The sequence below is a fragment of the Semicossyphus pulcher genome, unplaced genomic scaffold (assembly GCF_022749685.1).
Source record: "Semicossyphus pulcher isolate SPU_LCO1_2020_fin unplaced genomic scaffold, fSemPul1.0.p SCAF_10, whole genome shotgun sequence".
Taxonomy (NCBI): Eukaryota; Metazoa; Chordata; class Actinopteri; order Labriformes; family Labridae; genus Semicossyphus; species Semicossyphus pulcher.
This window is the reverse complement of record NW_027211604.1, coordinates 27,666,560-27,679,851: the sequence shown is the minus strand read 5'-3', so window position 1 is coordinate 27,679,851 and position 13,292 is coordinate 27,666,560. Positions and strand designations below refer to the sequence as shown.

The window sequence follows — 13,292 nt, the reverse complement described above, 5'->3', positions numbered from 1 at the left end:
ACAAAATGAAACCTTGGAACATAACATTAAACTGGACTGGATACCAATGGGGGATAAGGAGAGATATTTTGTCATTTTGATTAACTCACTTAAGTTGATGAACATACGTACTGACAACAGTGTAACTAGTGTCTGTGAGTCTTTAATAATTGTTGCTTACACAGCAGAGCCAGGTGGGCTCAAGTAGGCCTTGTTTCTGAATCAGTGAGCTTTATTGGTCAAGCGTGTGCACACATACAAGGAATTTGACTCTGGTCTACAGGGCTCTCAATGTACAGACAAAATACACAATAATAATTTGATTGCATCCTCGAAGAATCCAGTACGACCCTTAGTGTCTACACTCACACTTCTTGCTTAACTACTTTTCATAAAGAGGAAATCTGGTTTCCACATACTTTTTTACACAATGCAGGGAACTTTACGAGTTAACTGCTGAGTCTAATTTCCTTTATTTGTCTGATACACAGTTGGTATGTTCCCTTTACAGTCAGTCTTTGTGTTTCCAATACATCATTTTAGATTAATGCAGTGATGGAAACGTTTGTCAAAGTTGTCGTTAGAGTTGTTCATGTGAATGTTCTTTTAATGCAATATGTTCAAAAGTATAAAAGGTGGAGCTGATATGTTTCAGTCTTTGGAACATTATGTTCTTCAGTCTCTTACTAAATGCCTCCCGTCTTTCATTCCTTCCTTTTCCTGCCAGTTAAAACTCAAACACTGAGTTAAATATTAACAAAGTCCTTTGGCCATCAGTATTTTGAAGCCCACTTGTCCGTTTGTACGGACGTTACTGATTAAACTGGGCGGACGCTGCTCTTTAGGAGGGAGAACAATGACATGCATAAAGTAAGAACAAGGTCTAATATGCTTTTCACTTGACTTAAATCTTTTTTATCCCGTCAGGCTGAATGACTGAGTCTGGTATGTCAAACAAGCAATGACCACACGTAACCTGTTTTCTCCTCTCAGTCATCCTCTACGTCACACTGTGATTCTTAAGGAGCGGCAGCAGGACAGCATGTTAATCATCTTTAAGAAATTGCCATCTGACGTATGGAAACTTTTTTGGCTTTCGTACAGTAATATCAGGGGTGTGTCCAGGGGGGTGGCCTGGGTGCCCCCTCTGAAATCTGAAACTATGTAAAATGTAATATCTATAGGAATGACTAAAACTAAACTATAACTGTCTCTTTGCCCTGTCAGAGGCGGGACTTATGTTGGAACTTTTTGGGCTTTGTTGTAACAGGCTGCTTGTTGCTTTAATGACATTTCAACGTAGCACAATTTCCTTTGTTGGTAGTTTGAACTGTGACTTAGGGATTTAACTTCTCTTTGAGTCCTTAATAACATTCATGGAAGATTTATATGTTGTCACTCTGTTGTGTTATTTTTTAAATAAAAAATGCTATACACAGGAATGTCACCTTAATGTAAGTACTGTAAAATCTGTAAAATAAGATGCAGTCGGTTTTGGGGGGTATCCTAGAGGGAAAAAGGTTTTCTATAGCCACTTATTAATAGAAACATACAAGTTATTGTATAGTATACAAGTTATTTAAACACTATTTAGTTGTATTTTCATATAAAACACATTCAAAACACCCAAATTGCAGCCTACCATGTTAAGTTTGCAATCCTGCTAGCTACCGGTGCTGTAGCTAGTGTTAGCTGGCAGCCTACGGTAACGGTGATTGTTGTGAGGGTGGTGGTTGCACTGGCGATCATAACGGTACATGTCCGTGACGAAGCGTTGGCAACAATCAAGTTAGTTTTCCTCGCTTAAAACAGCGAGAAAAACATCACTGCAGCATATTGTAAGTCGGAGACGTTGTAGCGGCTGGGACTGAAATAGTTTAATGCGGAGATGTGACGTCACATCGTCTGGGTAAAATAGCGTAACACAATAACATACCTCTCTCTGCATTTTGTACTGGTATTTTGATCATACAGGTATATAGGACACTGTCTGTTTAGATAAAAAATTAAAAGTGCGCCTTATACACCGTATTTTACAGTAGTTGAAGTAGATATGATTAGTGGAGACAGTAATGGTATACAAATGCTTCTTGGAGATGTGTGTCACTGCCCCAGTCAGCCTCCGCAGTCAAATAATGTCTGGACACGCCCCTGAAAAACTTTCTAGTTAGACAGAGCAGATTTTACAAAAGAAAGCACTTAAAGACTAGTTTTATTATTCATTTCTATACATCTACAATGTCTTCATGCAGGTAAATGGGATTTCATATCACACTTGTACTGATGTGTGCTGCTCAGGTATTTGGCCCACATACTGCACAAACGTTCAGAATAAGAGAGGGCCTAGCTTTGATGGGGGAACAACATTATTGGTGCCCAAAGTAACCATAAACCTATAGAATATAATACACAGGACCCTGCTGCACAGGAATCCCAGTATATGTACACATCACACTGCTGGACTGATTATCTAACTTCTTTTCATGAATCCATACTCATTGCTGCCCCTGATTTGTTAACCAGAAAATAATGAGTATGAGCTTCGGCCTTTGTCGATACCTGCTGTTTGCCCATGTCAAGTGTTGTGTACACCAAGCGGCACACAACAGGCTGGCTTGTGCACACTGTGGAGAAGGTGTGGTCATGGCTGATGATTACATGGAGGAATGGAGAGAACAAGATACACAGACAGAGGCACAGAGACGCAGAGAGAGAGACAGGGAGCATAGGGACAGACGGAATAAGCGAGCGCTGGAGGAATTTGAGAGAATTTAAAGGAGATTCACATCAAGAGAAAACGTGGATAAAAGTTTTTGTTATCTGAAGAAAATCTGCACACTCAGGTGAGCACTTTTGATATACTTCAGAAATGTGGAACAGGTGTCAAATCAGCCTGTAGCATGTTGTCTAGTGTTTGTTGGGAAAGGAGTCTTTCGTGTATAATTATTTGTTAAAGTAGATTTTATGCTGCAGTTGAATGAAAGGGTGTGTGCATATTGTACTTATGGCCTTTATTTACTTTATTTATTGTTTAATTAACAGTATAACCTTTTACAGGTTTGACGGGGCAGTGTCACCAGTTCCATCATGAATACTAATCAGGTAGGTTCAGTTTCATAGTAAAAGGAAATACAATGTTTTCATATATTGTTCCTTTTTAAACTCTTTATTTTAATTTCCTTGCTCACCAAATGCTAACATGAAATCAATGTGACCAAATCTTTTGTGTTACCTCATGTTCTTTTTATAAAATGTCTTTATTACCATCTATTTTCTCTACCTGCAGGCAAATGTTCCCACCTATGACAACATAGGGTTCCAGCACGAGGACAGAAGACCCCCTCCATACTACCAACAACATGACATGTACCCTGCCATCCCTCAGGAGACCCCCAGCTATGTTGCCGTCACTCCGGCGCCCATCAACACGCACCACACCGCTACACCTGGAACACCGCTCAACACGGGACAAAAGAAAGGTACAGTAATGTTTGATTTACGCTCTTTGACGGGCCTTTTGTGACGTGACGGGGGGAAAATGTGGGTAAATATTGACTATGGGTTGATCATAAGGCAAATATCCACTTATATGAACGTAGTTTAACAGAATACTTTCATTATTGTTTTATTTTGACTGTAAAAACATAATGTCCTACTTAGCGTGACTATTTTGAAACAACTTCTGTTGAAAATTCCATATATATGGAAATTATATATACAGTATCCTGCCGTGTAATGACTTTATGACTCTTCGTTAATGGTGCTTCTGTTTTATTGTTTATTGCACATGATTAAATGTTGTATTAATACATAAAGTCACTGGTGGCCACAGTAAATAACCTACAAAGTTACCATCCCCCATTTAATATGATACTCTCCCACTGATTCTCATATTATAAAAACTGTTGAAAGGGTCAAAAACACAAGAAAAGCAGACAGAATTAAAACACTTTCCTTTTCTTTAGGTGAGTCAGGTCATATCTGCTGAGCCTCATATTTGCATGTGTCATGGATGTAAATCTTGGAAGAAGACCATTCAATTTGCATTTTATTATGAAACTCATATCAGCCCGTCAGTGACTGGATGTGTGTCCTGCCCTGCAGGTAAAAAGAAATGTTACTGGAAAAACATCCTGTGTGCGTCTCTGTGTGTGCTTCTCATCCTGGCAGTGGTCGCCCTCTTGCTCTGGTACTTCTGTAAGTTTATGTGAAGAACTTTATAGTTTAATAAAACAATTAGATAATATAATCCTGTGTGATTCATGTGTACATATGTTTTTTTTAGTATACTACCAGTGTTTACTGGGGAGGTCATGTGGGCATGGTGGAAAATGTCTAATGTTGTCCCAGTGGTGTGACGGTGTTGAGGACTGCTCTCATGGAGAGGATGAATCTAAGTGCTGTAAGACATTAACACCAAAACATTAAATCTTTGAAATGTACTCTGTCAGTTCCGATTCAGTAGTATTCTTCTGTCTGCTTCACAGTTCGTCTCCACGGGGCAAACTTCATGCTGGAAAGTTTGTCCTCTGACAGCCAGAAGTGGATGCCGGTGTGTGCTGACAACTGGAACAACAACTATGGGCGCACTGTGTGTGAACACATAGGATACAAGAGGTAATGATAATTTGCCTCATGGGTTTTTACCCCCCCCCCTTATTTATTAGCAGCAGTAGTCATAGTACAAATATATAAATTACACTAAGGGATCAAACTAAAAGTAAAACCAAGGCAAATGTGTAGGTTATAACTTAAAAGTTGTCCCAGAAGAATAACCACAAAAATTGCCAGCAATCGAATGGGAGAGGGATAAATACCAAAATAATGACAAGCTAAAAGCAAACAAGCTCCTATCACTAAATAAGGCTTAGATAAGGGCAAATTAAACCACCGTTGCTGAGCAGCTGACAAGGAAATAAACTCTCAGGGAGCCCGAGGAAACACTATGAAGCCGAAACACAGTGGTCACCAGGAAAGCCTTAAAAGAGAAACCTCAAAGGACTGGGTTTAGAAAACACCTACCCAGCACCAACAAACTACACTCTAAGAGAAGCTAGAAATGGACTTGTGCGGACTCACACACCCCTACACAACAATGAAAACCATGTTTATCTCTGAAGGTGTGATAATGAGTCAGCACAGAACACTGGAACCCATATCTATTCTTGTCTTAATCAGGGTCAATTAGAAACAGCCTGCACTGAGCTGATTCCCTCACCAAATTCAATGAGTGGCTAAACTCTATTTACAGATACATAGAAATGTAGAATCTGTAGGCAGGGATGAGGATTTTAGGGATGGCAAGTGTTCTGGTTTCCGTTTGTAGTCCGTGTAGTGTTGACCAATCACGTTTCAGCAGGCTGTGGCGTATGCAGGAAAAACAGTCCACATGGAAAGCAAATACAGGTGGAGCGTAATTCACCATAATGCCATCCCGACTCCCATCAGCGTCATCTGATGATTATTTATCTTATTCATTTCTATAAACAGACATCTGCATGCTAACAGCTAACAACCTTTTCTAGATCTAAAATTCAACTTGAGATAATTTCCCTGACTTGGCATCAAGAAAGCCATGCAGGAAAACCAGCGTTCAGATTTCCTGACTTCCTCGAATGCATGAGAAATGATGGATCCGATGTCCGTTCAACAAACGAGCATTTTAAAAGTAGATTTCTTCTCCTCTTTGACTTTTTACAAATCTGCATCATGATGTTAAAATTTCGGCAAAGGTAAGACCCGTTAATGAAAGTCAATCACAAGAAAAATAATCTTTTTCTGTAAAAATGCAGCACGTGGAAAATGTTCACCGTTGTCCCCAAGTATGCAGCGTTGTCCTTATAATGTAATCTTGTCACAAGGGAAAATCTACTTCAACACCTTTTTTAAAACGTTCATTGGACACTAAAGCTACAAATTACACAGATTAGCAGCAACATAAAGCAGAGAGACACACAACACACATTTTAGTTTCAACTGACACTTGACAGATGAAAGGCTTAACTTCCTTGTTCCTCATGTCCATCCCACAGGCAGGATTATGTGTCCTACACACACACCAGTGCAGGTTCTGCCTCTGACGGATACATGAAGCTGAAGTCTGGAAGTGGCCACACATCACGGATACAGTCACAGCTCACCTACAGGTAATACAACTAGGACTGCACGGTATGAGGAAGATATATAATTGTTCAGTATTGGGTTGATGATACGACATGATACAAATATCAGTTTCACATATTATCAGTAGAGTTCCTGTTTCTTACTGTTGTTGTTAAGAAAGCCCTTTTACTGAAACCTCTTTAAAGAAGAGCTGTTCTTTTGCCACCCTTTGGTTTTCACCATCAACAGTTTTCTAACCCTTTCTTCTTTCGCTTTAGCAATCATGCTAGCTAACCCAACAACTACCTGTAACAAGGATGCCAATGTTTTTTTTGCCGTGTGAAAACAAATGTCGATGTTAGATATGTTACCCAAACATGATCTATTTCCTAAATCTTCCCAAGTAGTGTTGGGGCCTTCACCTTTATGGTTAAAGTTGTGAAACAGTCATAGTTTGGAAAAAATCTAGGTTTGAGCTCAAACAATGTTCAAGGTTGATATTTAATCTTGATACTATCGCCCCCGGGTGAAAAAAGTCCATGGCTCAGGGCTGTTTGAATGGCAGCCATGTTTATCTGACTTCACATTCAGGATGGGAGGTTCAAATTTTGTTATAATTTCATGGTGAATCATAAAAATCGTGAGCATTCCACTGCTTGGTTATTGATCAACAACTGAAAGCCAATTGATAGTGAAATTCTGCAGGGACATCATGACCATAGACTGTATAAGTAATGGACGTAGACACAGTGACGTCACCCATTGGTTTCTCGACTGCGCAAATGAAGCCGAAATATGGCCGCAGTCATGTTTATTTCTTGGAGCCTGAAGTGACCAAATGTGGACGAGAGGGTGGTGCTGCAGAAAAGAAAATTGTGAAATAGCTAGTTTAACTTTCCCAGGAGGAGACTGTGTTTGTGACGGTGACTGACTGCAGGTGTTCATTTTTCAGACTAAACAAGTAGCAGTGAGATAGCAGCTGGTTAGCGACACGTAACCGGAACCTTAAAATAACCACTTTCTCATCTCTAGGGTCCGCTGTAATGATTAATGACGATTATATAAATGTTTGATAAACACTGAACAGGCTTACAAGCCAGGTATGGCGAGCACAGTACCTGCTACTAATTGCAAAAATATATCAATACAATAATACTAGAATTTAGTCACCGAAAAGCTGGAGCTCAGACTTCTCACATGGTCAGATAGTTCATAATCCATAATCCCACAGAGAGATTATTTGTCCAAATTTTGAATGAAAAAATCCCCAAAAGTTTCCAACAACACAAACAGGTGAAGTTAAGTTCAGTGACTGTGTGTCTGTGTTGACGTCTAGCAGACAGCCAGCAGGATCCACTCAAGTGAGCCGGCCCCTATGATTTGAGGCTCAATATAATTAAAACGGGTGTGTTATAAAAAACTTCATCCCCGTACAGTTATCTTTAAACAATAAAATTAGCTATTTATAACAAAATTGTTTTTTGTATCAAGCTGTAAACATAACATGTTTTTTCTGTTGTAAAAATTGGCATCTTCCCATCTGCTGTAATGTTATGTCTTGGTTTCTGGAGCCTTAAGTGGCCACTCGAAGAGCAGTTTTTTGCACTTCTGCATTGGCTTAATTTTTCAACACCGGATGTTGCTGCTTCAGCATGACATATTTCAAGTTAAAACAACTAATTTTGCCATCCATTAGCTACAGTCAGAGCTACCATTAGACAACAGCTAATTAGCATTCTACCAATTAATAGCTTTTATTACAGTTAGCTAGGAAGTGGCTGAATACTAACATTACCTTTGGAATTTGCTGTCCAGGGCGCAAGCTTAGCTCAGCGGTTAAATCGGCGACCACATGCAGAGGCTGTAGTCCTTGATGCGGCGGCCCTGGGTTCGGCTCCCGCCCTCAGCTCTTTGCCCTGTGTCATCCCCCTCTCTCTCTTTGCCTGTTTCCGACGCTTTCCGCTGTCCTCTCTGTCAATAAAGGCATAAAAGGCCAACAAAATAATCTTAATCTTAATCTTAAAGAAATTTGTTGTACAACAAGAAAGGGAAGGTAACAGTAACCTTAGCAAGTACCTTAAGTGGTTAAATGCTATCTTTAGCTGTTGCCTGATGTTACAATTTCTTTTTTTTCACAAAGTTAAGTGTGTTTACACTGTTCCTTAAGTGTTCAGCCCCTTTCCAGCTAATAGTTATATAAGCTAGGATGTGTCTGAATGCTAACGTTAGCTGTTTTCTAATGGGAGCTAATATGTTATCAAAAATGTTGTTTTTCTTTGAAATATGGCCTGATGTCCCCTCAGAATTACAGTCAGTTGTCTTTTCAGTTGCTTATGAATCATGAGGCAGTGAAACTATAACTATTGTCTGATAGCCTACCCTTAATTTATGTGATTTAACCTGGAAAACAGCAGTACTACATTATATGAGCATTTGAGCTTCCCACCCTGATTGTGATGTCACAGAAAAATGGCTGCCTTGTGAATATGGTCAAGGAAGACAAACTTTGAGGCAATGAGTACCAGCCAATCACAGCACACTAGAGTGGGATTAGGTGCGGTTTTATTTTGGAAAGTAAATCATGATACGGTTGCTAACAAATTGTTATTAATTAACCGAGGGCAGTTCATTTGATTGGCCAAATAGTGTGAATTTATGGCACATGTATCCAGGGCTCCATCTTTCATATTTCATGTGTTTGTGTGAATACATGGCACGACATAAAGTTGTTAAGTGTGTGTGCTATGGATCACGTTTCAGGCAATGTGTTTATCCTGCATGTTCATATAAAAATGTGATTTAACAATCCACACTTATAATAACTTCCCCGGCACTCGATTATGACTTTCTGCACAGAACAGCAGTGATTCATTTCCCACTGGGAGCTGTGTCTTTCATGTAATATGAAGAAAAAAAAGTGTTGTCTATCATGTTTTGGATTCGCTGTCTTTAAACCAATTTTTCTCTTCTTTTCCCCTGCAGCAAAAGTTGCTCATCCAGAGCTGTCAAACTTAAATGTATTGGTAAGTCACTGCTCTGCTTGGACATGAATACACTGAAATCTGAATTAATTTATGTTATTTGGGTGAATCTGGTCTGTTCAGATAAAACCAGACAGTTGCACTTCCTCTTCATATAATTGTATTGAATTTTTCTCCTTCATCCCCAGAATGTGGTCAAAGTTCAGCAGCCCCCAGCTCTCGTATTGTGGGTGGTACAGAGGCAGTAAATGGGGCCTGGCCGTGGCAGGTCAGTCTCCAGATTAATGGTCAACACATTTGCGGAGGCTCTATCATCAGCCCTGACTGGATCCTCTCTGCTGCACACTGCTTCCAATCGTGAGTCTTCATACCTTCACACACCTTTTTTGATCCTCTTATTTGACAGATTTTCACGAACATTCAGTAAAGAATCTGAGATTTGTGTTCTCTATGTTTGACCTTTTTATTTCATAGCGAATTGTCCCATGCTAGAAGGTGGGGGGTCTACTCTGGTGATGTGAGCTTGTCCAGACTGGGCTTTGGCAAAACAGTCAGCAAAATCATCAGTCATGAAAACTTCGACAAGAGAACTAATGACAATGACGTAGCTCTCCTTAAACTAAGCTCACCACTGACATTTACAAGTAAGTTCCTGCTAGTTAAACTCATATTTCATAAATTAAAAGATGATGTGAGCTGTAAGCACATTTCTGCTTTGATACCATAAACAAACATGTCCGTGTCTCAGGTACAGTGAAGCCAGTGTGTCTCCCCAACGTCGGTGTTGACCTCTCAGCTGAACGTCAGGCTTGGATTACAGGGTGGGGAGCCTCTAACTCACCTGGTGAGCCAAATGCTTAATGTTCACTTTATTTACCCAGATAGTACCTTATTTACCTCAACGTCAGAAGGCACAAGGCCTTTATTTATCTTTTCTTTTATTGGAGGCAGGTGTTATATCTAACTGCTCTGTCTGATCAGAATAGTAGTTCATCATTTGGTTACCATGTTCTGATTCCCAACTTGTCAAATGTGGCATCTCGGTCCTTGACCCAAAGCTTCTAAATATGACATGATAGGTACCAACTTGCAGCACATACAGGGCTCTGATGTCAAGTTAGTGATAATGAAGAAGCAACATCTGGTTTTATTGCCTGCCGACAAGAGTTTGATATTTAAAGATTAACTGCACACTTAAACATGCTTTTAAACATGTTGAGCTGTAATCTTAATTATATTGCTGTACTGTGGTGAAACACATCAATGCTGGTGTAATTATTGACAATTCTTACCAAATTTATTAAAATCTTCATTTCATGGGTTGGAAACACGCCATCTACGGTTTTAAATCAGCCCTGGACCTTGCCAGAAATTTATTTTTAAAAAAGAATGTTAAAGCCTGTCGATCAGAGGTGGGCGGTACACCCACGGGCCCTGTCTTTGAGAGGGAGTCTGTGAAACCGCGCTCATTTTCAAATATATCCTAATCGAGACACATCATTCACTAGAGTTTACACTATTTTTGCTAGCACATTGTACGTTAGCCTTCTAGCTCTCCACTTTTCTCTGGCCCAGGACGTCACTGAGCTTCTGGACACCACTTTAAAGGGATTGAACTTCTTAAAAGTAGTAAACATTTACTATTTGTTTCATATCTCCAGGATAAAAGTCCTGTAAATGTTGGAGTCATCCATCACCCCCAACTTCTACCTAAAGCAGACATTCACACTCTTTGTACCATGTTAGCGACCCAGTAATGACACTTGAGGGGTACCTACGCAGTCATATTTTGATGAGTTAGGCCACCGACCAAGCTACTGTATTTGACAACATGGGAATAAGAACTGGCTGGTTTTAGTACAAGGCCTCATTTGATTGTTTTTAACTGTATTTGACTTAACTGTATTAATCTCGTAGTAAAAACTAAAAACATCTTGTATTTATTTCAAATTAAAAGTCCTACAGCGTTCATGCTGCATTTCTGAACAAGCTTTTATTGTTTTGTTTTATTGTTTATTTGCATCAACGCGTTGTAGAAAATTCACAGATCCACAGTGCTTATACGGAACTCTAGCTACTCCCATCTTGTGGCACCTGTATGTTACTACAAAATACAGTTTAGCCTTTACAAAAATATTAGGAAAATAACATTTTATTTGTTGAACTTGGCCTGTACTTGTGGCCAACTCTTTATTAGTTAGTGTCAACCACACAGCTGAGCATAATTAGAGAATGGCTTTTATTTGACCCCCTTTACATCTGTAGTGGAATATAAACCATATTGGCTGAGAACCGACAAACAAAACACTCCTGCCTGTAGATTATTTGTTCAATTCTTTCAGGGGTCAGCTGCTCTTTAAGGCTTAAAGTACAAGTCAGAGAACAGTGCTTTTTAATGCTTGACTGAGCTAACTGTGGGGGTACAATCATTGATCTTTTCAGGACCAGCCCCTACCACACTAAATCAGGCCCAGGTGACTATTTACAGCAGAGAGACCTGCAACCAACCTCGGGTGTTAGACGGACAAGTCAGTGAGACGATGATCTGTGCCGGCAAACTGGAGGGAGGAGTTGATTCCTGTCAGGTTAGTCTGAGGTTATTCTCTGCTACACACAAACATGTGTATGTGTTTGTTCACACCTAAGTAAAATATCCATGTCCTGTGTACTGCAGGGTGACAGTGGAGGACCCCTGGTGGTCAAGGATGGAGATGTATGGTGGCTGGCAGGGGACACCAGCTGGGGGATTGGATGTGCATTGAGGAACAGGCCAGGAGTCTACGGCAACGTTACTTACTTTATCGACTGGGTGTACACACAAATGCAGGTACAGTAAGTTAATGAAACAGAGATATAATTATCTGTATCATATGTGATGTGGATGTAGCTTCTTTGTGTGTAAATTGAAACCAGTACAGAAGAGTCTTAAACCTCCAGCAGGGGACGACCCCATTGGTGGCAAGAAGAAATGAATATGTACGCTATCAGAAAATGAGCCTAGTTCCCAGTTGATTTATTACTTCATTAAACATTTCACTAATGAGATTATGCTCTCAGTCGATAGTTTCAATTCTTTCTAAATACAGAATGATGTTCAATTTATAAATTATGGTCCCATGTAAAGTAAAACAGCTGATAAAGTAGAGTATGCTTTAGGGGGGTGACTAGCTTGTGATTGACAAGTCCACCATAGAGTAGCGTTCCTCTCGACCAAATATGGTCACTTCCAGTTCTGTTACTCTAAGATGGTGATAGAAGGTGTAAAAAGTTAGTCACCAGTTCTTTGGTGCCTTTTTGGCTACGCCCACTTCTTGTTTACAGTCTATGGGACAAATGTCATTGGAATTTCCCAAATGCAGAGTTTTTATTTTGCAATTGATACTTATTTTAGCTTTTTGAATGTTTTCCTAATATCTGTCTTTTTTTTAATCATATAATTAAGAACTGAACAAGTTTTGGGGTTTATTGACTCATAGAGGGCAATTCGTTACCAACAGGGACTCTTTATATGTCAGCTTTTCTTTATGACAAATGGGTTTGCAGCCAACAAACACAATACCAGGGTCTTTTTGTTCACCACCTCTTCCATGAAAGTCTATTATAATAAAATATTTCAGCCTCGTTTTGGTCCACCAATCAAAAGCTGAGGCTAAACCATAACCATGTGGACCCACATTAAAAACAACTACATGAACTACAGAGACCTACAGCATTGATCTTTGATTCTCAGTTAGATGAGTTGTACTACCAACCCTGACACATTACACAGAATCATATTAATTTGATATATTTTGAATATTCTTTTAAAATAATGTATGAAAATGATATAAAAGGTGCTGAAAGCCACATGGGATGCATTTCTGTTTCTGTTTAATTATAAAAGAAGGGCAATGCGTCCACTAGTCCTCTATATGCCACAAACATTTTGAACCATCCAAACCACCAGGAAACCAACCTGAAACATGGTCTACAGATCCATGTGGTTATTATCTTTATACCTCTGTGTGTTTTTAAGAAATTACATCTTAGATTTCATATTGTGGAGGGAAGAGGCTTAAAGAGGAAACTCTCCCACACCCAGTACCTCAGAGAAAGTTGTTAAATCGCTTTATTCTCAGAAAAAAACAGAAAAGAAAAATCTAAATCTAAAAGAAATACAATTAAATAAGTTATTAGAAATGTTATTAAAGTCTGAATAAAGGTATTTTTTAACAACACATCCATCCACAC

The 13,292-nt window shown here is 39.4% G+C and overlaps 1 protein-coding gene across 1 annotated transcript; it reads left to right on the top strand.

Moving 5' to 3' along the window:
* Window positions 1-3,066: 3,066 nt before the first annotated feature.
* On the top strand, window positions 3,067-11,898 carry tmprss2 (transmembrane serine protease 2). The gene is made up of 12 exons (XM_069675970.1): window positions 3,067-3,081; window positions 3,266-3,458; window positions 4,084-4,176; window positions 4,265-4,381; window positions 4,467-4,596; window positions 6,012-6,125; window positions 9,064-9,104; window positions 9,251-9,419; window positions 9,537-9,706; window positions 9,811-9,906; window positions 11,505-11,647; window positions 11,737-11,898. The coding sequence occupies exons 1-12, from the start codon at window positions 3,067-3,069 to the stop codon at window positions 11,896-11,898; spliced, it is 1,443 nt and encodes a 480-aa protein (XP_069532071.1).
* Window positions 11,899-13,292: the final 1,394 nt, after the last annotated feature.